Source organism: Ammodytes marinus (assembly GCF_949987685.1).
Source record: "Ammodytes marinus genome assembly, chromosome: 12".
Taxonomy (NCBI): Eukaryota; Metazoa; Chordata; class Actinopteri; order Uranoscopiformes; family Ammodytidae; genus Ammodytes; species Ammodytes marinus.
In genome coordinates, this window is record NC_137216.1 from 13,255,764 (window position 1) to 13,281,352 (window position 25,589).

At 41.4% G+C, this 25,589-nt stretch overlaps 1 protein-coding gene across 5 annotated transcripts in view; it reads right to left on the reverse strand.

The window, feature by feature from the left end:
* Positions 1–25,589, reverse strand: part of epha3 (eph receptor A3) — a 108,032-nt gene that overhangs the window by 3,122 nt on the left and 79,321 nt on the right. For 2 of the 5 annotated variants that reach the window (XM_080038284.1, XM_080038283.1), the window contains exons 9-17: positions 24,902–24,966; positions 23,707–23,832; positions 19,888–20,073; positions 16,264–16,325; positions 13,980–14,189; positions 11,373–11,522; positions 10,069–10,262; positions 4,073–4,228; positions 1,010–1,124 (exon numbers count right to left, since the gene is read on the reverse strand). In XM_080038284.1, coding sequence (XP_079894410.1) covers positions 1,046–1,124; positions 4,073–4,228; positions 10,069–10,262; positions 11,373–11,522; positions 13,980–14,189; positions 16,264–16,325; positions 19,888–20,073; positions 23,707–23,832; positions 24,902–24,966 — 1,228 coding nt within the window. In that variant the 3' untranslated portion in view covers positions 1,010–1,045. Of the gene's footprint in view, positions 1–1,009; positions 1,128–4,072; positions 4,229–10,068; positions 10,263–11,372; positions 11,523–13,979; positions 14,190–16,263; positions 16,326–19,887; positions 20,074–23,706; positions 23,833–24,901; positions 24,967–25,589 lie in introns of all 5 variants that reach the window. The other 3 variants (XM_080038281.1, XM_080038280.1, XM_080038282.1) reach the window with 2 other exon arrangements.

Genomic DNA, 25,589 nt, shown 5'->3' on the forward strand with positions numbered 1-25,589 from the left:
TCAAAAACACACAGTAGTTAGTCAGCTCAGTTAAAACATACAGCCCATAAAACATACAGTAAGAGCATCCTGGAAAAACAATTACATTGTTGACATTACTGTACACAAGAAGTCACAGAGTTTGCTAATGATAACTTATCGTATCTGCATCCATCTTGTAGGAATGACACAGGCATTGTATTAGTAGAAGCAGTGTAGTTGCAGTGAGAGTGGTGGCATTACTACAACAAACACTTTCGGCCATTATTAAGACATTTTAGTGTTATTCAAAACGGGTCACAACACAGTTGGTATAATTCCGATGCAAGCAGAGCATTTAGTTCTCCAAAGCAGCAAGAACAGCAGACATTAGGAAACATCTTGACCAGCCAGAAACTGAACCTCAGGGGCTTCGCTTTGTGGTACAAAATAAAGGGATAGTTAGGTTAAGTAATTGCACAGCTATAAACTGTACACATTAACGATGGAATCTAAAAGCTCCAACTGGCTGCTGCTGCTGACCAGAAAGGGTCTACACGTCCATAAAGCTTACAATAAACAACATTGTATGCCTTTAGTTGCAGTAACAGCAACAGTATGCCAACAAAGCTCCAATGATCCATAAAGTGATAATAGCTTTCCATTTACCAACTAATGAAGCCAGTTATGTTCTCGTATTAACAAGCATACAGTAAATAGACACTTTATTGCAGGATCTTATTCATTTTCAAACATCAAATGCTATGAATGATGTAGCAGCTTTTACAGCATTTTAATACACATTCTAATCTTTCTAAATGTTCCTTCATTTCCTGTATTAAGTTTATATACATACTATAAATGAACATTACCAGTCACTATAACGGTGTTTTTTCTGTTTAGGAGCCAGTGGGTAAATTGTGCAGCTAATAAGACTAAATACTGAAAAATCTAACTAACTATCCATTTAAAAGTCCGACAAGTGAGAGCCCATCAGTGGTTCTGGAGGTAGGTTACTGGGGGCCTATTTAGGTCTTGGTCCTCCACCCACCATCCAGAGCGTGAGGAGGCGGAGAGGGGCTGGGCGTTAGAGTGTGGTGATCCCCATGGAAGGCTCCCATTCCGGGCACGTGGCCGGTGTGTCGTGGACCTCCGTCAGAACCACTCTACTGAGACACAGCCACGCCAGGCAACATTAACACATTACAATGGAATACCTATGTGCTTTCTCTAGAATGGTACCTGAAGTGCATTTTAATTAGACAATCAGGCCAAATCATGTGGCTTGTAGCTATACAATATATACAACAAACATTTATGACCGGAAAGCAAAAAATACTCCAGACATTAGGTACTTATGGAAAGTCATTTGTATACCTGTGGAAATGATAGCAAACATCTTATGACCCCACATTATATAGACAATCAAAAATGTATTGACTTTTTTTTTTCTCAGCAAAACCATCTAAAATAGACAGTGACAAAAAGCATGTCAAAGTATTAGGTCAGCAATTTCCATCATTTCAAAACAAAACTTCTGCAGGTTATTTTTGTCTTCAACGTGGTACATTCTGTTGTTTCCGTGACCTGAAATGGACCACCTTTAACCACTGAATCACTGTATGAATACATAATGGCAGAGGAAAGTGTATCCTCTGTTGTGTTACATTTTGAATTGCTAAGTTAAAGTTGATGCTGGATCGGGTTAGGGTTGATGGGTCAGTTGTGATTCAAATACGCACAAAGGCTGTGTATATACTTTACAATATGTGGTTGTATAAAACTTGTCAGTGTTTTGTCTCTTTAGAGTTCATTTAGGCAGTTTTTGTTTTGTTTGCAGTTTAACTCAGTTCAGGAAAGTTTATCACTGTCTCAATCATATACCTGGACTGAACCTTTCATATACTGTCAAGATGAAAAAAATGGTCTTAAATAATCCACTATTTCCAAGTGAATCCATTCTCAGAAAAGAAGGACTTCAATTACTCCGGCAGATGAGTCAGCACACTGCAGCCAAGTATGATTACTGTTCTTCAGAGGTCAAAGCATTGCCAGGCCTTGAGCTGAATATCAAGGACTAGATTAAGACTGTGCAAATCAATAGAGAAATCTATACTGGGGCAATGAAGAGTCCCAGCCAAGGCTGCTAGCCTTGTAGCTGAGCTAGCTTTGGATGCCTTAGCCTCAGCCTTGAGTGGATTAACACTGCAGTGATCCAATTTACAATCGAGCTACAGAAAAAGCATCATAGCTCAATATAATATCTGTGTGAGGTTACTCCCTTGAAGATTATCTTTGCTGTATTTTGTCTTTACTCAATGTGTATTTCCACCTTGTCTGCAGTTTAAGATTTTTATTTTTTTTGCAAGATGTTGACTGAATACAACTTTTCATTGATTAAATGTATCGATTGATCACATGACATGAGAAAGTTCAAGAAAAATAATTGCTATATTATTTTGTAGTACACTTGTGAAAAGAAACATAAATACAATGGAGCAATTAGTGTAGGTAATAAGTGAGAAATCCAAATTAAAAGTTGTATTATTATTATTACCACCCAACATTATTGTCTGGAGAAATGAGCCAAAGCTGAACTTTGCCTAGCTTGTTCCTTGGGAGGCTCTGCTATAACGCATCTCCTCACACCTTCCTAATTGTCCCCTTATGATATTTCTAGGAAATTAATTAATACATTTCAGTAACCTGTCATTGTAATTTACAGTTGATAATCTGGGAAGATGCCTTTGTTGAAGATTATCCAGTATTTGTATTACATTTAAAAGCCCTTACTGCTAAACTGGTGACATTGACTCCATGATTCACCATTATTTATAAAGGACCCACATTACAAATTGCTTTCCCATCACTGTAAATGACTGGTAAGTTATTGACCGGACTGACTAACCACCACTTCCCGACTGGCCGCGCAGCTGCCATCACCTCAGTGAAGGGCTGCTTTGATCGCCATGATTAAAAATGTCCAATTATTTACCCGGTCACATTCCACACCAATTAAACCCTCAGCAGGCCAACAGAGCTAGAAAGAAAGGCAGGGAAAGCAGCAAAAACAGAGGACAAGTCTGCAGTTCGACACTGATAAAAAATAAATCACAATAAGTTATAAAACTGTTCACCAGTCCTCAATTTTTACTGTTGACTTCAATATTCAACCAAAAACAACAGAATCAGTATAGTTCCGTGGTAATGTTTAGGCAACTCTGGTTTCCTAAACATAATCATACAAATATTAATAACACATTAGTTGCCAGGAGCAGATTTTTCAGGGGGGAAATAAAATCAAGTGTGTAGACAGTGACGCACACGTTCGGTATCTGTAACACCTCTCAAGATTCTGTTTGAAAAAATCCTGGTGGTTTACCTTTACTTCAAAAAGTATTTTCTATTGCAAATGAGTTGCATACTGACAAATGTATTCCAAGATTTCCGTAAGTGACCGCATAATGTATCTGAGGATGGATGGAACAATGACAGACTGTGGTTGAGTTGGAGAGAACACACACAGCGTGGACTCTCTCAAAGAGGCTGATCTCTCCATAGTTCACCTACAAATACAGTACATTCCTGACCATCTTTGCTAGGTCTTTGTTAAACATTGTAATGCTTCACAGTAAAGAGAGTGGCATGCATACCTCTTTGACAGCTGTGCCTTTATTTGCTCCTCCAAAAGCCCATCTCTCTTTCTCTTTTATCTTGTCAAATCTCCCCTCTCATTCCCTCCCTCAACAGTTCCCTCTCTCTCTCTCTCTCTTTTGATCTGTTCCTCTATTTATCTCTCTTTCTTTTAATGCTCTTACGTTCTCCCGCTGTATTTACTTGCAACATGGAGAGCGTGGCTAAAGGCCTGTCATTATGAATTACCCTGACTCATCTGGACACCTTTAGTAAGGGCTCTATAAGCTTTCTCCTTACTGAGAACAAGAGTGTGTGTGTGTTTGTGTGTGTGTGTGTGTGTGTGTGTGTGTGTGTTCTCCACCAAGAGCCTCTTCAAATTCTTGGCCCTTGCCATGGGTAGCGGGGCCCTGTAAACACTGCCGACATGAATAGGCAGAGTAGCTCAGTGTGTGTGTGTGTGTGTGTGTGGTTGTCTTACTCTGTGGATGTCTTGGCCAGGGTGTCACAGGAGCTGTAGCTGACCCCAGAGAAGGCCTCCTTGCAGGGCAGAGTCCTCATTCCATCCATCCATTCACCCATCGTGCCCATGGAGGGGACTTCTGAACTGCTCCGGTCCAATAACAAGTTTGCAGGCCTGAGGAGAAAGAAGAGAATGAGTGACTTAAACAAATTTCAATGGGCAGCGAAATAACACATTTTCTTTGGTAATGTCCTATGGGAAACAGATCAAATGGAAATCCTGGCATGGTTTCATAAAGGAGTTAATTCACCCAGAACTTCACCTGACAGGCACTTCTTGTGGAAGGGATTAATTATGATCTCTCCACTGCCCTAAACTTTTTTTTGACACATGTTGAAACTGGAATTCAGTACAAAATCTAATTTGACAGTGACATTTAAGAAGCAATGGCAAATAGATGAGAGTACCTTATATGAATCAGTTGTTAAACATGTATTCATTGTGTTAATTATATTAATATATTTGAACATACATACTATGCATTCTGTGCTCGCATACCTACACATAACTTAACATAAACCAGACCTCTGAGCAGCACTCAGCGGGCCATACACACACACACACACACACACACACACACACACACACACACACACACACACACACACACACACACACACACACACACACACACACACACACACACACACACACACACACACACACACACACACACAGATTGGCCTTATTTGTCAGTGGCGCATACAGTAAACCTGCAACTTGCCTTTGGGCTTCGAATACGTGGGGGAAATCAAACCGTCACACAAAAAATATTTCCATAATATATTTAACATATTCAAGAACAAGATTACTAACAAAAGCGGCATCGGTTTCCGTCTAATGTCATTACCGTTTCCTGCAGTACATGTACCGTGCTGCAAAAAATGCAACATTGGATTTGATTAGACTTGATGGTTTCAATTGGATCAAATCAAATTAAATGCACTGCGTTGGGCTTTAGAGTGCTCAGTCAACAGTGGAGGGTGAAGGAAAGGCTGCAGGCACTGTTCTGACTCGCTCTGATTGATGTTTGGCAAAGATGGAGGAAGAGAGGGAGGACGAGAGATGTAGAGAGACTTCCAGAGAGCAAAAAAAAAGATGAGAGTGTGGAGGGGGCTGAAAATGAAAAAGCCATTTTCTCTATCAGTGTGTGATCTCTGATGTCACTACTGATGCTGCCTCTTATACAAATGGGCTTCACTTTGCTGTTGTAAAACCTGATCACATCAAGGCAGGAAATGGGGAAAAAGCAGGTCAATCCACACAGGTCAAAACTTGGACTCAAAACACAACGATCGGTGCAACAATATGTGAATACGGGATCAGTTAGAGCATTGTGTGCGTTTTTGGCTTGATTTGTGAGTGGCATTTAAAACTTGCTTGCAAAGGCATTCTACGTTTCTACAAAAGGACATGCTGCACCTGTCTCGGGGAGTAGAAAAAAAAAGGCACCTGCGTCAAGACACAGACACACAAAACACACACACACACATACACACACACACACACACACACACACATGGGAATAGAGCCTTGCAAACAAAGGCAGGACGGGGCCAAAAAAAATTGGTAGATCTCCCCCTGGGTATACAATTCAAAGCCTTGTAAATAAACTCATTAGAATAGCAGGAAGTCCACCTCCGCCCGACTGATTTGGATTGGCAGGGAGGTTCGGAGCCACTGTGTGTGTTTACGCGTGTGACAATCTGGGAAATATTACCCACGGTTAGGCTACCCTCAGGGAAATAGGAAACTTGTAATTCAATAAAGCTGCTTAACAAAAAAAAACTTCAATGAAACACAGAATAGTTTTGATTATATGGATTTTCTGCAATGAAGCCACTTTTGTATTGTAGAAATGGCATTGGAATTGTAACGGAATGTATGTATAATTAGGTTATGTAATTAGTTGCATCTCTATTCAATTAAAAATTATAAGTATTTTTAAGCAGTGGAGGATCCTCATACTACAAATCATTTAGTTTTTCCTCAATTTTAACTAACTCATTATCTTATTTCATAACAACACATACAAGTATGAAGGTGGAGTGATATGTTTCTATATGCTTTATTTATGCTCCTATAGTGAATAAAGGTAACTCAAATTATTTTCACAAGCAAACTAGTTGTTGTGTTGTTTTTCCCTCTTGTTGTAGATGTGAGGTAGAATATTGCACGGCCAGACTGGAAATACTCTGTACACCTCATGCTGATGCAATATATTGTGATATGAAGAAACAAAATAGAGTCAAAGCAACGTTACAATAGAAAATCACCAAGCTGCCAACAAGCAGCATTGACAAAAAGCCAACCAAGAGGAAGATGTAGAGAGAGGAAAAAAGCGAGATGACATCTCAAACAGAGACAGGAAAAAGGCTAGAGAAAAAGGGATGCATTTGAGGCAGTGGAGTGGGTGTTGTTACAATGATTGAGTCTTTTCCTGCCAGATCAGAGGCCCTGTCAAAATGCTGAGGGCCCCCCAGGACCCCCCGAAGAGACTGGGTTGTAGGAGAAGAAGGGATTTGGGGGGGGGGCTGGGAGGTGGGGGTGGTTTGCTTGAGGGGAAAAGAAGGAAGTGTGTAAGTTTTCCTTTAAGGACAGCCAACATCGTTTTAGAAACCGAAGAAACGGAAATGCAAAAGAAAACTGTAGTTTCTATAGTGGTAATGACTGACTTTTCCAGTGCATACATATGCTAAAAAACAAACAAAGTTGGGCCAAAAACAGAACTTTATCCAACATGTCTTAGATTCTTACTTTTTAGGCTCTTAGGATTGAGGATGTTGAGCTTTTTTTTTGTTGTTGTTGCAGATTTATTGATCCCCCCTTCTCCTGTACTACTTTTTTCTCCTCTCATCTCATATCATCTCTCCTGTCTCTTCGGAGAGATAAACTGTAGATGACCTTGTATCCCCCTCCCTCACCGTGTTTGTTGTTTTACTTTGTTGTTACAGTTTTGGCAACATCAACTCAAGAGACGGAGGGATGTGAAGATGGGGAAAATAAAAGCAAAAAGACGAAATATGCCTGAGGGTGGGAATGGGTTTGAAAAAAAGAAAAAAAAAAACCTTGCGGACTGAACACTTATATATGAATGTAAACAACACCCGCTCCAAACAGAAGGACATATAAATACAGAACAAAGTATGTTGCCCAAACCCCCTCTCCCCCTTTTCGCTTTCATTTCCCATCCTCTTTTTTCGGCTCTATCGTTCATTATATTGACCTCCGAATAACCAGGGCGGAGTAGTCTCTAGTTTTTATAGATCTCAAGGGTGGATCAGGAGAAGGGCTTGAACACTCTCCCACTCTGTCCTTTATACAAGGACAGAGTGGGAGAAATATCCCCTACCTAGGCCCGATATTATGACTTTTAGTAGAATTTTTGATTTTTGGCATTTCCTCTGTTGGATGTGATGGATATGGTGTAGTTTTAATCAAGACTGTACTCAGGTGCTTGTAAGGGAAGCTATTAACCTAAATGGATTGAAGTGTGACATTTTGATTTGAATCCAGTCATGCATTGAATGGTGCTGCTTACTCTGAACTCTCAATTCATATTACCAGCCATGTGTTTCAGTCTAGAGTTTTTGATCTAGTTAAGAGATCTTTGGACTTGATTTTGTTCAAATTTGATTACATTTTGAACATGCTGAATGTAAAATAACTTAAATGATGGCATTTTGAATGATTTAATTTAAAAGGCATAGGTTTTCAGTGCACTATATCTGGCATGCAGTTGATTTGGATTTTGGATGCCTATTATATTTTTTTTTGTTAAATATATATGCATGTATTTTTTGTACAAACATTCATATTCTTTATTGGTCTAGGCTGATTTTAAGAAACCAATTTTCCATTCCCAGACCCAAACTCAGACGCTACAAGCCAAGATTTACCCCAACTTTAAATCTTAGTTCAGTTCTATCAGCGAGCCATGGCCTCAACCCCAATCCCAGTTACTTCATCCCAAGCCCTTCAACAGAGAAAGGGTTCGCTCTAGTTTCCACTCCATTTCCAGCCCAGCCTTTACTACTGAACATGAACTAAGGACCTTTATTCTCTATGGACAGATTTTTTAAAGGGAATTACAGAGAGGGTTAATGCAATTGATTTGTTGTTCCAGGTTCACGGAGACTTGTCATTATTCATTTTGCCTTTAAATGGCTTGGGGGAAAAGTTTATTATGTAAAAGGCTTAAACCAACTACAGCTGTAGCGGAGAATTACTGACCTTTTGCACATGAATATTGATTGACATGTATTTAGAAGAAGCACTAGCTGTACTACAGTAACCTAGATTGTAGCCATGTTTCATTGGACACAAAGAAACACATTTTTCAGTTTTAAAACAGGATAACCTGTGAGCTCATGTGCTTTACACACCCTTGTAAAGTCACTCTGATAGACAGTGGCCTCTAACCTTAACTGGGCCCTTGTTAGCCATAATTAGTCTGTGACAGCCAACCTTGGCACAATGACCCCAGTCCCTCTCCATCCACACACAGGGACAGTAAACTATGACCAGGTCCCACACTGCAGCCTCCAGATGCCCTACTCCTGTCCTAGGCTTTGGTCTGGGTTTTCTGTGTGTGTGTGTGTGTGTGTGTGTGTGTGTGTGTGTGTGTGTGTGTGTGTGTGTGTGTGTGTGTTTGTGTGTGTGTGTTTCAGTAAAAAGGGGGGGGGGCTCCATTAGCCAACCAGGACAGGACAGCCCCGAGACAAACGAGGTGTGTGGAGCTGAGTGCAGCTGCTCCCGCTGTGCAACTGCCACCACACACACACACACACGGTTACACACACACACACACACACACACACACACACACACACACACACACACACACACACACACACACACACACACACACACACACACACACACACACACACACACACACACACACACAGTTCTCATAAATCACTACAGCCGTCGTCGGCCAGCCTTTGCTCGCCCGGTGTTAAAAGCCAATCAGGGAAATTACATGCAAACTCCAAGGGACCTATTTCCACTTTCTTAAGAAATCATTAGTCAATGTTATGAGCTCTGACGTCTCCATAGGACCACAGCCGTCTGCCGCAGACCCAGCCCCTGTCCCCCACATCCACTCCCTGGTCAAAATTGAAAACTGTACGTAGGGCTGCCCCAGTTCCCCATGGCCCCCTGGGAGATAATGGTGGTCCCGACAAAGGAGGAAAGCATAAGGGAAGGTACAATAATAATGTAGGCCTAACATTAAAAAACAATGGATTTAGTGGAGAGGAATATGACATTAAACTCCAAGGGTGGAAAAATCGAAATAGTTTTAGGCAAATATAGGGGCATTCAGCTGAGGATGTATGAGCTATTTTTTAGTAAACAAGCAGAAGGGCGGTATTTAATTATGTAGCTTCTATAAAGGTGCGTTACAAGAGAGAAATAAATTGAAATCTAAAATAAACCGCCCTTTTTCCACCAAATGCATCCCCTCATCTTTTTATCATGTATTTTATTATGGTGAGTTGTGTTCAATTCATGGAAAATAAAACCTGCCATTACTGTGTCGGTGTCTTGTGATCTCATTGCAGGAAGTGCATAGACTTGCTATTACTCATAATGCTTTGCCTGGGAGGTAGAATGAGCTATATATCCTTCCAGTGGACATCCTCGAGCCAGGTGTTAGTCAGGGTATACACAGGAGCAGAAAAGAAGCTGGTAAAACAATAGCCACATTATGGGCCTTTTTTTGATATCATAGTCTATAACAATTAAATTCAAAAGTACCTCTTTAAACTTGATGGTAACTCACTCGCTTCACACGCAGTCATTCTTATTCAGTAAAGGCTGCAGAATGACCCAAGTGAGAGCTGATTGGTTATTGTAAGACCTACTTACATATGCAACCACCCAAACCCACAAATAACAATCAACAGATAGAAATAACACACAAATGGTGCAATATCCCTTATGTTTACCTGGATGTGGTGTTGGCTGTGATTTTCAGGCTACCAGGGTTGCGGATGAGTTTATCCAGGATGCTGACTATCTGTTCAAACTTAGGCCGGTTGTTCCTGTCTTTCTGCCAGCAGTCTAACATCAGCTGGTACAGGGTAGCAGGGCAGTCCATGGGAGGGGGCAGACGGTATCCCTCGTCCACTGCTTTGATTACCTAGATGTACAGAGGCAAAGACAGGATTATGAGAAATGACAAATGGGATATGCTGTGATTAAAAAAATGAGATCATAAGGCTGTAAACAATCAAGCAAAGAGTATTTAATCAAACAAAACAGAGGCTTCATGTTCTGTGGATCCCAGAAAATGAAGGTTCATAATTACAAAGTTCAGTTCAGAAGTCAGTTTACTTATGGGTTGGCCGCTCCTGTGAGGGAGGAGGGGAAGGGGGGGGGGGGGCTCTGAGGCAGCCTGTTTAATTTAGCAGGGGGGTGTGAGTACAAGACAATAGAAGAACATTTGTCCTGTGGGGAGGGGGATTTGGGTGGGACACTAATAAGCATTTGAGAAATCTAACATTTCAGTCAGGAGACATACCATATGCAATATTTCTTATTACATATATGATCAGCATCCAAACAAGAACTTATGGAATATGGTCAATGTACTGCTTTTTATCAACCAGGACAGAAACCTATATTACATATATTATTTTACCCTGGCTGGTGGAACACACAGAAGAAATCATTTGGATATAATACTTGATCTTTAAGGATGCTGGGTTTTTTGGAGCTAGTCGTTGCATTGCTTTGTCTTATGGTTTGGACCTTCAAGTAAAGTGTGCTGTGTTCATCCTAGGAAAAGACATCTACTTCACTGAATGGGGATACAGATTAAATGAAATTAGGCTGCAGGGAACCATTTCACAATGCATGATGCACCGAGCCCTTTAAGACCCATTCAGAACACATTAATACATCCTCAGGATATAGTCATTAGGCTGAAACAACACACAATGTTTTTTGTCTTGATATTTTGAAGGTTTAACAGCGACCAGTCTATACCCTTATTGACTTTGTAGTGCTTACAATGGCATCTGTCTAAAGCACTCTCCTGCATCTATGGGACTGCGTTCCCTTGTCTCCTTGGTAAGTGCCATTAGTGTCTTAAGGACTATTGACATGAACTAAACATCTCTATCAGTGGAAGTTGCTGGTGCCGTCACGTATTTCCAATCAGTAGTTTGCAGAACTGCTGCAGGGGTTTGGTGCGCCACAAAGACGCCCCTGAAACAGGAAGTTAACACGGCAACATGGCAGTACTCACATCCTGATTGGACATCTCCCAGTATGGCCGTTCCCCATATGACATCACTTCCCACAGCACAATGCCATAGCTCCAGGCATCACTGGCTGAAGTAAACTTCCTGTAAGCAATCGCCTCTGGAGCTGTCCACCGGATAGGGATTTTACCTCCCTGAGAGAGAGAGAGAGAAAAAAAAAATCATGAGTCATTCAAATGCTGCGCTGTGATTGGCTAGCTGCATGTCAGGGGCGTGACTTAGCGATCAGTCAATGTTGGTACCTGATATGTATTTTAGCTTATCTGTTTGTACTTCGAATAAACTAAAGTGCATATATTTAATAAAAGACCACAGATCAGACATACTATCTCACACAGTATTAACCTCAACATTTAAATGGATTGTTGTTGAGTGTAGTATAATTGTGACTGTATAAAGATAACAAAAATAACGCAAGGCTATCCCGCAATTCGCATAATATTGAGCTGTTCGGGAACCATTTAACCCCAATGGGGCTCTGTGGTTTAGATTGAGCATGGTGATCTCAACCAACGATCCAGAACTGTAGAAGTTATCTGAAGTATTATTATAATGGGGTGTGCAAGACCTACAGTGAAACTCCCAGATGATATTTGAAAATGCCACATTGATTAATTACAGTGGCTATTCCACATATGCACAAATTCAAATTCTGAAAATAAGACACAATTGGAAAATGTGGGTCGTATAAAGTGTCATTAAAACCCAGGCAAAAAATAATTGTCATATTAAGTTTGAATCAAAAAGTCTTGGAATAAACCTTAAAGAAAGGAAGAAATAAAACCCACATGTATCAAGCCATAATCAAAAGTTTCCTGCGTAACCTCTCGCTGTATGGTCTGCTGCGTTTGTCATTCTAGCCGACAAGCAGGACAAATGAAGAAAATGGAGCTGAGGAAAGGGGGCCCGTGGCAGCCAAAGCCAACAGAAATATCGGCCAAGTTATTCAGCCCTTTGCCTGGCGCTGTGCATTCACACACGCACACACACACACACTGCCCGCTTAAAAACACACAATTATACGGCCTGATCTGTGAAGAAACAATGGGGGAAAGGTCTAAAGACACAGAAAAATACACAATCACACACATCGTAGCAAAAAAAATAAAAAATGAACACAGGTGCACATTGGCCACACACAATGCTAACAGGCACATAACATGACACACACATACTGTACATACATAAGGCTCTTAAAAGTACCCTTGCTTAGAGGTCAAAGTACAAGATGTTTGAACACCACACACACACACACACACACACACAATGGACCCATGCAATGAGACACACACACAAACACAGTGAAACTTTAACTTTTGCCTTCAAAAGAAAAGGCTGCGGGAAGTAAAAAAAAAAGGAAAAATGCGAGAAGGTTCCATTGAGGGCTGGATGGAGATCAACTAGCGCATGCAGAGTTGTCAGTTACTGTAACATGGTTTATTTTTCTGTCTTATTATTTTAGATTATGTATTTCTGGGAGAAAGGCAAACGGCAGACTGACTGTTTATTTGACAAGCAATTCTCAGCCAGCAAATTGTACTGTGTTTAAAGGGGGCTGCACGCATGGCCTAGACCACAGGATCCTCTGAAGTAAAATGGCCACACACGCACACGCTGGGAAAAAAGTAAAGATGAATGACTGAAGTGTGGCGTGCCTGCTTATAATGTATAACTTTGTGACATAGAGATGAAGTGATTTTGTATTTGTGTGCACATACCAATATTTCAATTACAACTAAACACTTAAAAGGAGCATGAATGTGTATATTTTTCCACCCTAATTTGCTTATGCGTAGGACAATATCAAATTCTGCAGGGCCACAACAAGATCTTTGGAAACATTTACTGGTGTAGTGCTGGTGGTGGGTGAGTCAAAACAGCATTGGTCCGCACACACACACATGCACAAACACAACTTCTTATCAATGTATTGCAGCCCTTCAGTACACAAAGTGTTTTTGAGTGATCCTGTGCATGACCTCAGCAGTTGGTTTACATTTGCCATATCTGCACTGTGGGAGGCAAAGCTCTGTGGATGTATTTGAGTTATCACAACTCCCAACTTCATGTTCTTTCTCCTTGTCGCGTTAAGACAATGGAAGAGGGACCAAGTGTTATATGTGTTTTTGCTGAGTGTGTGTTATTTGATATTTTTTTCTGGAAGAGACATTTTTTACTATTTTGGTTTAAAAGGGGAACAGGGATGCTGTAGCCACTTTTAGAACAGTAAAGGGAGAAGTAATGTATTCAGTGCCATATGAGATTGTGTTCAGGGAGGTATACGTAAAGTTGCATTTTAAGTAACACTTTCCTTTAAGAAATGCCCAACAAACACACTTATCCATGCTGTCATGTATGTCTTTTGTTTGTTTTTTGTTTGCTTGTTTTGTCTGAAATGTGTTCACATACAGTCATTTCATGTCCTCCCCATTATGGTATGGTTTTTGTCATGTACAGCATTACGTAATAAAAAAATAATAATTAAAATTAAAAATTAAAAACTGCTGTTACCATGCAGTGATAATGTAACTTTGACAAAAAATGAATGCAGACATGATGCTCAGTGCGATGTATTGCCTCACAAAGCTCACCCTGGTGGTGTAAGCAGCCTCTGGGTCGTCCTCCAACACTCTGGACAGGCCAAAGTCAGACACCTTACACACCAGGTTGCTGTTGACCAGGATGTTTCGAGCCGCCAGGTCTCTGTGAACGTAGCCCATGTCTGACAGATACTTCATGCCAGACGCGATGCCACGCAGCATGCCAACCAACTGGATCCCTGTAAACTGGGCGTCGTGTTTCTAAAGGGAAAAGAGGAACACAAATACACTATTAATGCCATTCTTTTAATATGTGTCATATAAAAAACAAAGGGGGGGAGGGGGGCGGGCTGACCTTTCTGACTATTTGCATAAAGTAAAGCATTTCTACATTAATATTATCCAAAGCATTTTCATTAACCTTTAAAGACCACCTTTGCCATTTTTGCCCCTCATCTTCAGCCCAACTGTGAAATACCAAAGCCAGACACACTTTAATATATATCAGACAATTTGATAGAAGTGACAATTCAGTGACAATTTAATAGAATCGATTAATGTGTCATGAACATGGATAAGAAGCCACACACAATCCAAACATCGAAACAATTACATTCTGTGAGGACACAATGGTATTTAAAAGTTGGATGCTGATCTTCAGAAAGCCATATCAGGACAAAGATTAATCTTAATCTACTAAAATAGGGAGGCAAAGACAACTGTTTATAATACAAATACTTCAAATAGCAAGCTCCACTCAATGTTTGGAAAGTGATTAAATGCAGACTGAGTGACAAACACAGAGACTGGAAGATATACAGTATATACACAGAACACATTGTTTTTCTGTTTGCACTGGCAAGCGGAACATTTAACACGTCTTCACACTGGCAAGTCTCTATCTATCTATCTATCTATCTATCTATCTATCTATCTATCTATCTATCTATCTATCTATCTATCTATCTATCTATCTATCTATCTATCTATCTATCTATCTATCTATCTATCTATCTATCTATCTATCTATCTATCTATCTATCTATCATAGTTTTTGTGCAGGGTTTGCACTATAGGCCCCATTTAGATCCATTACGGCGTGTACACCTGGATTTCCATGTATTGCTCTTCAATGCACTGCTTTGCTCTCTGTTTGTGAAAGACCACGTCATTTGTAAGACGAGTGTATTTTCTTTTGAAAACCGACCGGGCCCAGTTCACCTCCCAGTTCGTCCGGAGCAATTTTGTGGCCAGAGCCACCTGGGTTGGTTGCTTCAAAGCTTTGCAGATTTAGAACAAGGATATAGGCTTCAATTCATAGGCAATGAATGTGCATCCGTGTGAGAGTGTGTATGAGTGTGTTTGTGGGCGCGCGCATGTGTGTGTTTGCACATATGACACATTTCCAATGATGAAGTGCAGGCCTCTGGGAAAATGTCAGGAAGCAACAACAGCTACTCCTCCCGCATGATGTCTGGATACTGTGCAGACACATGTGGAATCAGGCTAAATCAGGCCCCAGTCAGTACACATGCTCTCATGCCAGTGTTGTGGCTTGGCTGTTGTGCTTTGGCTAATTTCAGTGAGGCAGGTCAATTCCTCCTTAAGAGACAGAGGCATGGCAAGAATCTAATTGACTCCTGGCATGACGAGCAGTGGGGGATACAGTTCATAAAACCTCGTCATTTGATAAGCCCTGTGTGGAGAGCTCAGCTGAAACATTCTGGACTGCAGGCTAAAGTCAACCATTCTCAGGGACACCATTTACTGGAATCTCTATATTGTAGAACTGTACCATTGGATTGTATGGTATTTGATAGCAGCCAGGAATAAAGACTCTGTATGGTCAGAAATCTTCTGAAAACAGAGGACAACATTTCAACTGGTTCAGTCAAGATCCATCAGCGCAGCTATTCTATTCCCACTCTGATAATATTCTCTCTGTTTTTATACAGAGCACTTTCCCGGTAAAGAGTCTGACCTTTTCGGAACTTTTAAACACATGTTGGAACCAAATGTCAGTGTTCAGCATTTGACAAATGCAAGTTGTGTAGGCAAGGCATCACCAGTGTAAAATCAAAGATTGAATTTATTGCTTGACAAAGATCCCGGAGGTGTAATATTTTGATCAGATTGTGCAGGTGCAAGACATTTTTTTTTGGTTCCACCACATTACGGGCTTTCCCTGGTGTGTGTTCCTTAATCCTCAGCTAGCCACCGAGTGTGTTCCCACTAATGCCCCAAATGGCCCTAAAGGGTGTGTACCTCTGTGATGATCCACAGTACACTCGAAAAGTGTGTGTGTGTGCGTGTGTGTCTCAATTGTATTACTTACTCTCAAGAAACTGTCCAGGGATCCATTCTCCATGTACTCGGTGACAATCATGACGGGTTTACCTGCAACACAAGTAGAAAGCTTTAAATCCGTGTTCACACCGTGTCAGTTTCATCACTCACAAAAAGTGAGAACAACGGTTTCTGTTGGCTGTACCACCGAACCACAGGCCAAACAAAAGACTCTCATAGCCCAACATCATATTGAATTCAGATTTTTCCACTCAAACAGGCATTGCATATGTATATAAGGAGTCAACAGGCAGGGCTGTGACTTGACTTAAAGCAGACATACATCATGTGCCCTGATGGGGACCAGATTGAATTTATACTCTATTTTCTGTTTACCACACACACACACACACACACACACACACACACACACACACACACACACACACACACACACACACACACACACACACACACACACACACACACACACACACACACACACACACACACACACACACACACACACACACACACACACACACACACACACACACACACACACACACACACACTATAAGCAGAACAAAATGAACCCAGTCATAGCTTTAGGGTCCCGGCAGGTCAGCTGTCAAAGTGTGACATCTTTATTTCTCTGGAAGATCTGGCTATAAATCCACGCTGCCTGCTATCATCTGTACCTGATCAAACTTTGGCCAACACAAGGTTTATTACGCCAGGGGAAAAAAGAGGGAAAAAAGAGTCTCTCTAAGAAACCTGTAAATCAGCGATTGTTAAATGAACAGCGTCTGTGTCAGGACGTGTTTGTGTTCCATATGGCTTTTTTGATCTCCGCAGCTTCACTCTTGCCTCAACCACGGGCCCTATACGCTTGCTTGGTCTCCATTTTTATTCTGATTAATGTGCCCTCTGCCCTCCTCTGCCTGCCCTCCTTCGTTCCAGACCTTTACCTTTGTCTCTCTATCATCCCTGCCTCTCTTCACCCATCACCCCATCCTTCCCCCTTTTCCTTCTATCCCTCCTCCTGCATGTATTAAAGTGAACCCTCCTCCCCACATCTGGCCAGACAGACTTTTTTTTTTCTTTTTTTCCTCAGGAATGACATGAGTGTGTGAGAGGGTGATGGAATCGGTTGTTAAGAGAAACAAATCTAATACCCTTATTTGAGTAAAAAAAATAGAAAATAAAAAAAACTTTCCATTAATAATCATGGAAGTTGGCTCGCTCAATATCGTTAATTAAATCCGAGCAGATCTGCAGTGAATTACAATTCAAAATGCCCCTATGTAGCAATCAGACAAAAAAAAGAATGAAGTTTGGTTTAGTTTGGCAGAACAAACAGCTTAAAGTAAATGAGTCAAGACAGAAGGTGGGCTTAGGGGTTGTAGAAATAAACAAAATAAACCATGACTTCCAGTTCATTATAATCATGAAGTATACACACCCTGCATTTAAAAAAAGAAAGAAAAAAACTTGAACAATGAACACACTTTCCAAATGTTGTTTTACTCTAATATAGACTTTTCTGCTCTCCGATCAGCATGGATTATCTCAATATAGTTGCACTGTTCTCTTACAATAACAGTAAAACATGCAGATACAGTTAAACGCCCTCCACGCACACCCCGCCGTGCCTTAAACACTGTGATGGATCACTCCTTTTACCAGTGGATGGCTTTTATAGTCGCAGACGGGAACACACACACCCAGTCCTCCCTCTTGTCCTCCGCCCTCTCCCTCTCCCCTTCCCCTTTTCTCTCTATTCTCCACATTGGCAGCAAAGATAAAGGCCCCAAGCTCCTTTTTTGTGAGTGTTTGCGTGACTGCGTGTGAGTGTGTGTGTGTGTGTGTGTGTGTGTGTGTGTGTATGCATGTGCGTGTTTGTGTACAGTGTGTGTGTGTGTGTGTGTGTCTACAAATATGCAGCCTGTGGATCAGCCAAAAGCAGCAGCAAGGTAAATGGGGTGTGAAAGTCTCAGGATTATTAAGAATTAACAGGAGCAGCTTAATAAATCACCCTGCAGCACTGAGTGTGTGTGTGTGTGTGTGTGTGTGTGTGTGTGTGTGTGTGTGTGTGTGTGTGTGTGTGTGTGTGTGTGTGTGTGTGTGTGTGTGTGGGTGTGTGTGTGTGTGTGTGTGTGTGTGTGTGTGCGTGTGGTTGTGTGTGTGTGTGTGTGGGTGTGTGTAAGAGCATATCAAATGGACCTCCTAAAACTATGCCCTGCACTTTTGCAGCTCCAGCTCAAGCACATGTGTTCAACGTATCCCTCAAAATGTCTTGCACGAACGCACGCACGCACGCACACACACACACACACACACACACACACACACACACACACACAGCACTGAATATTGGGCTTCCCCTATTAGTCTAAAAGCAGCAAATGAAACAATTTTGTGTTATTGCAGCAATTCTCCCTGACTAGACATGTGCTGTGCAGTATAAGATGTATTCGACAAACAGGCTCACTGATCAAAGAGTTAACCAAAAGTGATTTTCTCTCCAAATTAAACAATACTTTATCATATTTAAAAAATTCCCAGCATTCCCCAAGAATAAAAACAGTATGTGGCTTCTTAAAAAAAAAGTTCATATAGCATGTGAATGATCTACTTGCTCTCCTTTTCTGTCATCCTTCGCTCATCAGGCAGATGTTTCAATTTCAATTTTTGCAACATCATTACTGTAAGTCGTGACTCAAATGACTGATTCATCATAAGTTTGTCTGAAGTATCAATTTGGAGGGTTGCATCCCCCTCATTGTTCATTAATTAACACAATAGGGTTTCAATGTGCTGTCTGTCTGTCTGTTGCTGTGTGTACATTTCATTTGGATTCCTCATTAGGCCATTCTGTTTTTGATTAGAAGGGAGTCATGCTCGTTAGTCCCTGAATTCAAATGCCTTGAAATTAAAGAGGCAGGGAGCAATTAAGGCGTCGCCAGTACACAAAAAAAAAGCTGAGATGAGGAAAAGAAGAACAAAATTAAACAAAGTAAGAGGACCCACAAAATTGAGGAGAATAAAGTACGGGGAAGTTCTCCATGTATTTTTATTCTAGAATAACTATACACGCTGGCAGAACTATTTAACAAGCCTGGTGCCGCGGGGAGAGATAGAGGCCAGGCCTGCGTCTCGGCGACAAAGTTCAGACTCATTATTTCCCCGTTTTCTGCAGTCATTCCTTTTTAAAGAGGCCTTCTGTGTGCTAATGATAGTCTTATAAAGAGGCCCAGAGGGGGAGCGAGTCAGAGATATGGATTTATGGATTTATGCCCGCTTTGGACACAGGCTTTGATCAAAGCACATTGATCTGCAGAGATTTACACCACGGCAACTCAATAAACCTCCTGCGCTCTTTCCACAGAAGTGTCGGCCACTTTACAGCCATTTGTCAAAGACAATTGCAAATCTGGAATCGGTAAAAAAAAAAAAATCTCTCTCTCTCTCTCTCTCTCCCTCTCTCTGTCTCTCTCTCTCTCTCGTGAGGCCGGATCTGTGAGGGGATTTTGAATGCGAGGCAAGTCTCTGTTCCTTTCATTTTGAATTCATTCCATTCTATTGTACTCAGGCCTTTTTCACTTGTATTCCATTCTTGAGTCCCTTTTCAATGTGCCTTCAAGTCATGATGAGTCATAGATGCACTTACTGCGCGTCACCACCCCCTCCAGCCTGATGATGTTGGGATGGTCAAACTGTCCCATGATTGACGCCTCCGCCAGGAAGTCCCGCCTCTGTTTGTCAGTGTATCCTCCTTTGAGTGTCTTGATGGCCACGCAGATCTCCTTCTTGCTGGGCAGCTTCAGGCGACCGCTGCACACCTCGCCAAACTCACCTGGAGATTAAACCAGGGAAGATACAAGGACACACAATGAATAGCTGTTTTTTGTACCTCAAAGGTATAGCAAGACGGGATTTCTGTGTTCTCTAAATACTTTTTTCTCGATTGTATTTTGGAAATAATTGTGTCCATTCAGACTATGGGTCATGCTAACTTAACACGGGCCACTTCCATTGTATTTGAGTGCCCCCTAAAGTAAAAGATGAAATTAGCCACCTGGATTAGCGACTGCAGCTAGAAGTGCAGGGCTCTACTGAAAACTGTTGTTTTAGGCGTTGTGATATGTGAGATGCAATCACCACCACTCTGTGCCAAAGATTAAGCAGTGGATCAAAGAGGATCTTGATAATCACTTCTGTCATTACTTAACTCCCATTAATCAGGAGATGTATTTATTGATTTTGGAGAGAGACCGCCGCATAATTATGTGTTGACCACAACCGCTAATTGTAGTAATGGCACCATGTGTCGTAAATAAACTTTGAGATTGATCCACACCCATTGAATCCACTTCTCAGATTGAACTGACGACAACGTGCCCTTTCAACTCTCTTTGCAAGCTGCTGGACTCAACTTCCACTCTGGGAGAGATCAATTAGCATTCCTTGTTGGTGAGGGGATGTGAGTGTTTACTTCGGCCAATGCCTGTGGGTGTGTTCGTGAAGGTGTGTGTGTGTGTGTGTTTGTGTGTGTGTATGTGTGTATGTGTGTCTCAGAAGTAGGCACTGTAAGCTTTTTGCGGGCAGGCTGGCCACTTCAAAGGCAGCCAGCCATGTTACAGCTGGTGACAGGGACTTGGCCGGACTGTAGAAGAGATGAGTGGGACGTGTATACGGCTGGCTGTGTGTATTTATTTCTGTGCGACTGGTTCCACTCCATAATGTACATATGCATATTGCGAGGTGATGTCAGAGCTAAGACATGTGCCGATCTCTCTCTCTCTCTCGCTCTCTCTCATAGTCTTGTACAATCATTTCCCAAAGCGGCTCTGGATCATAGAGCACAGGGTTTCGAACCCTTAGAAACTTGAAGGAAACCGGGGTCTGGAAGAACTTAAGCCAGAATAATTACAACCTGTCTAAATACCAAAAAATGCATGCCTGTGTGCTTTCCTGCTATGCCGCTCTGTTCTCCTGGCCCTTTAGCAGTGTATGGACCAGCCCAGGCCAAGGCACCTTTTAGTATGTGGTCACTCTGAGAAAAGAAGGTTTAATAAGGCTTGATTAGGGACACTCACTCCTTCCCCATAGCCCTGAGTAGAGAGCTATAGGTATCGCCCCACTTTGATGTTCAAGTCCTGACCCATGTAAGCAGAGTGGAGCGTGCGTTCTGTCTTTTGACACACAATCACAGATTGGCAAGGAGATCAAAGTCTTGTTAGCGTGTTTTTTAATGAAGACAGATGGGGAGTGAGCCAGGGATGGAGCAAGACGAGGTAGTTTGGGTATTGTTCAGAGCGCTTCAATGGGGTTCATAAAAAAGAAAAAATCACACAGATGGTCGGTTGTTGTATTGTAGCTGACGGGACGAAAATGTTGACATCATCCCCCCGAGCTTTAATGTTCACCTTTGCCGTTCCCTTCACATTTACTATAGCCTCACAATGCATTTAGAGTCCCCGTTTCGTAGCTAGCCATCCGTTCCAATAGCAACTACAGTGCAATGGTTTTCCTCGTAGATAGTTTACTTTCTAAAGGCATCGGATTGTTGAAAAAGTTTTAGACCGGTTACTAAAATGATATCACCTTGCTATTTTACTCACAGTTTAAGTGTCATTTTAATAGCATTCAAATGTTACAACAACAACAGAACATATCCCAGAAGTATTTGCGATTAATGTCAAAGCCTCAAGGGAGCTGTAGTTCCTGAATGCTTACACAAATAGTCCTCATGTTGACTTATTGAACTTAAAAAAGGTATAAATGAGTGAAAGATAGGAATCTAAGGTTAAGTTTGGCATTGGACTATCCAAAGAAGGTTTGCCCAAAGTAGCTCCAATCATCCAACTATGGTTTTGTTATTATAAAGTGAAACCAAGGTTGCTTAGTTACAATGTTTACTTCATGAGCACAATTTCCTCTCGGTTTCCAGGGGCAATGAAAATAGACGTATTGCACAATGTGATGTTGAACTACGTGTGAGTTTGGAAAGCCATTCAAATAAATATACTTTGTCTCAGTTTGGCGCTGTGTGTATTAAAAATGTAGTGAGTGGTATTCTGAATCGTATAGCCTGAACTCAGCTGTTTGTGTGAGGGTGTGCGGGATTCAACTTACATTGTGTTTAGAAGGTTGATACAGATAGTGTTATTAATTATCATAATTAATTAATATCATAGTAATACAATACCCCCAACCCTCACATTATGGCATTATGTCAATTATGAATCAAATCATGAGAAGGGATTCCCATAGAGAACCACTATAGCATTGATCGATTCTACAACGAGTTGAAATCTAAAACAAATACTTCATATCAGAAATGGAAAACCACTGACTTTTGTCTGATTTCCAATGAAAAAAAAGAGGCCACTATCTTCCTATTTATCATAGCCCTATAGAATTTACTACGCTGTGTCCCTACGATGTCCTGTGAAAAATGCATTGTGGAATGTGGCGTAGTCAGGTTTAAGACTCTCGGGCCATCTTGACAGCTTTACAGTGTGCAGTGTGCAGGCTGGGAGACTCTGGAGACAGACCTGCCGTTATGTGCTGTGTGTGCCTTAGTCCCCTATCTGTTCTGCCTGCACTTGACATGAATCACAACGCGTTTACCCTTCCGCCCGCACTCCTGCTCAAGTTATCAGGGAGTGCATGAGGAGAGGAGAGCGCTGTCCTATGGGAAATATATAGAAAAAGAAGGGAACGGAGAGAAAAAATGAAGGAAGAGAAGAGAGGTAGAAATGAACCAACTGAAGGTGAGCAACTTCTAATTTCACCATTTCTCCCTCTATCGTATATAGAGGAGGGCCTGGAAAGAAGGGACCGCAGGCTGGGGCATTAAATGCTTTCTCATTTCCCGCTGTGCAGTATATGGCCCACAGTTAAGCTAGCCTGCTGCTTTGAAAATGGAGACCTATAGGAGTTCTACTTGCACTTGATTTTTTTACTGTATTAGGATGAGCACTTGGTGTGTCTTTCTCATTTAAAGAAAGTGTGAAAGAGTAAGAAAGTAAGTTACTGTGAGGTAAGAGAAGGAAAGAAGGAGAGGTAAGGGGAGCAGTACACTTTTTTCTTTATTAACTGGAATGAATATTTGGTGCCTGTTTTATGCAGTATTACATTTTGCCATTAATGACCCAAGCAAACTGGTAATCTCATCTCAATCTAAGCCTGTTTAGCATAATGTATGGCCCTACTTTATTCAGTGAGTTGATGGATAATTGCTAAAGAAAAAAAATGTGGATCAATTTGCAGTTTTATAGTCTCCCAAAATTAGACTTTTTGTTGCATTCCATTTTTCTATAGTCATTAATACATTTTCATTCAACCAGATTTGGTGAAATTGCTACAACCAAGTTTCTTATTTTGCAGCATATAGTCTCATAGTTTAAATGTGCTTGCCTGTTATAACCTGTATGCTGTCTGTGTGTGTGTGTGTGTGTGTTTTCACTTCATCCATTCTCACCTGCTCCCACCACTTTATCAATGGCGATGCATGAGGCGTCCAGCTCCTTGGCAAACTCGTGCACAGCCTGACTGGGGTCTTCATATGTATGGGGGTCAACATACGTCCTGATACCAGGTAGACGCACTACAAAGACCACAATGCATTGCTTAATGACAATTTCAAAACTTGTTTCCTTTGTCCTCTAAACATTTTTATTGACAATTAAATTAGTGATAGTAACACACAGATGATGGATACTTGATTTCTTAATATCAGATAGTCAAAGCAACGTACATGTTAGCTTGGCTAAACTTGAGAACGTGCTTTTTGCAGAGAAAGAAAACATAATATCGTCCATTTGTGGCCAACAACTGTTCCAATGTAAATATGGACATTTGAGTAATGTTTACTTAAACAGAACAGTGAACTTATCCTTTAAGTCATAATGTTGTGTTTTATTAGTCCCTGCTGGGATACGAATGCTCTACATGAAGCAGTTGTAAAGTAGCAGAAACTCTCCAGGCACCGACCTGGGGAGTTTTTGGGGGCAAGAACCTGGGTCAAGGTTAAAGGTAGGAGTATATCTAATAAATAACACATTGTTCATGAATAAAGAAGAACATGCTACAAATATGGAGCATGGGGAATATAAAGAAAATGGGAGTTCATTTGAAACCTTTTTGGGGATAATTTGTTACCGTGGCTATTTCACACATTGACTGTGTGTGTACATAGACACGTGAGGGAGACTGGTTCTTTGCCATTGGTAAAAAAATGTATCAATGGAAATTGACTTTTTATTCGGAGTAAGCCCCTATAATTAAAGATAGCTTAAACCTTAAGTCTCAGGATAGTTACTGTAGCTGGTTGGAAGAGGCAGCCTGATCTGGTTCCCTTTCCGGTATAAAGCCTCTAGGATTGGATAGCAAATGGAGCGGGGAAACCTCCTTCTGAATATGGTCTCGCTCCGATTACCCTCTTCTCATATGACCAAACCAACCGGAGTGAAGGGGGAAACCACTTCAAGCTGCTCCCAAACAACCAGCGTTGACAGAGACCGGAATAAAAATGCTTTGAGAAAAATGTATCCCCGATTGTAACTTTCTCTAATGGAACGACCCAGCTGTATTCCCACTGTATTGTAGTCAATAGTTAAGGTAGTAGTAGATAGGATGGATCGAACAAGGCCTTCGGAAAATAGTCCAGTACTTACAGTGGCCGTTGCCAAAGTGCAGTCTTTTCTCATCAGGATGTTTGGATTTGCTGTGGCAACAAAACCTGCCAATCCAAACAGAGAAAGGTCATAAGTAGTGCCACATCTCCCAGTAAGACTTCACCCACTGGCCAGGCCTAGAGGGCTAGCAAGGGCTCTGCTGTGTGTGTATATGTGTGTGTGTGTGTGTGTGTGTGTGTGTGTGTGTGTGTGTGTGTGTGTGTGTGTGTGTGTGTGTGTGTGTGTGTGTGTGTGTGTGTGTGTGTGTGTGTGTGTGTGTGTGCATGGATGTGCATGTGTAATCCCAGTTTTTTTAAGCCAAGAGAGGATCAGTAAGTCTTATAATGAGCCGTGGATTTATACTCTCTCTGAACAGTACTGACTGCCAACTTCAGCCACACACACACACACACACACACACACACACATGCAAGTGCACACACACACACACGCGCACACACACACAATTCGTCTTCACTTTCTCCAATATACACACACACATACCTAAATACAGCTGTTACAGTCTCTCTTACAGGAATTACAGGGGAGAAGTAGAGGGAAACGTACGGCACAATTGTGTGGTTTTAACAGGAAAATGGCCATTTTGCAAAGTACACATACAATCAATTTCCAGGTATAGCACTGAAAAACGGGAAAGCAAAAAGGACTGCTCTGTGATTGGAGGAGA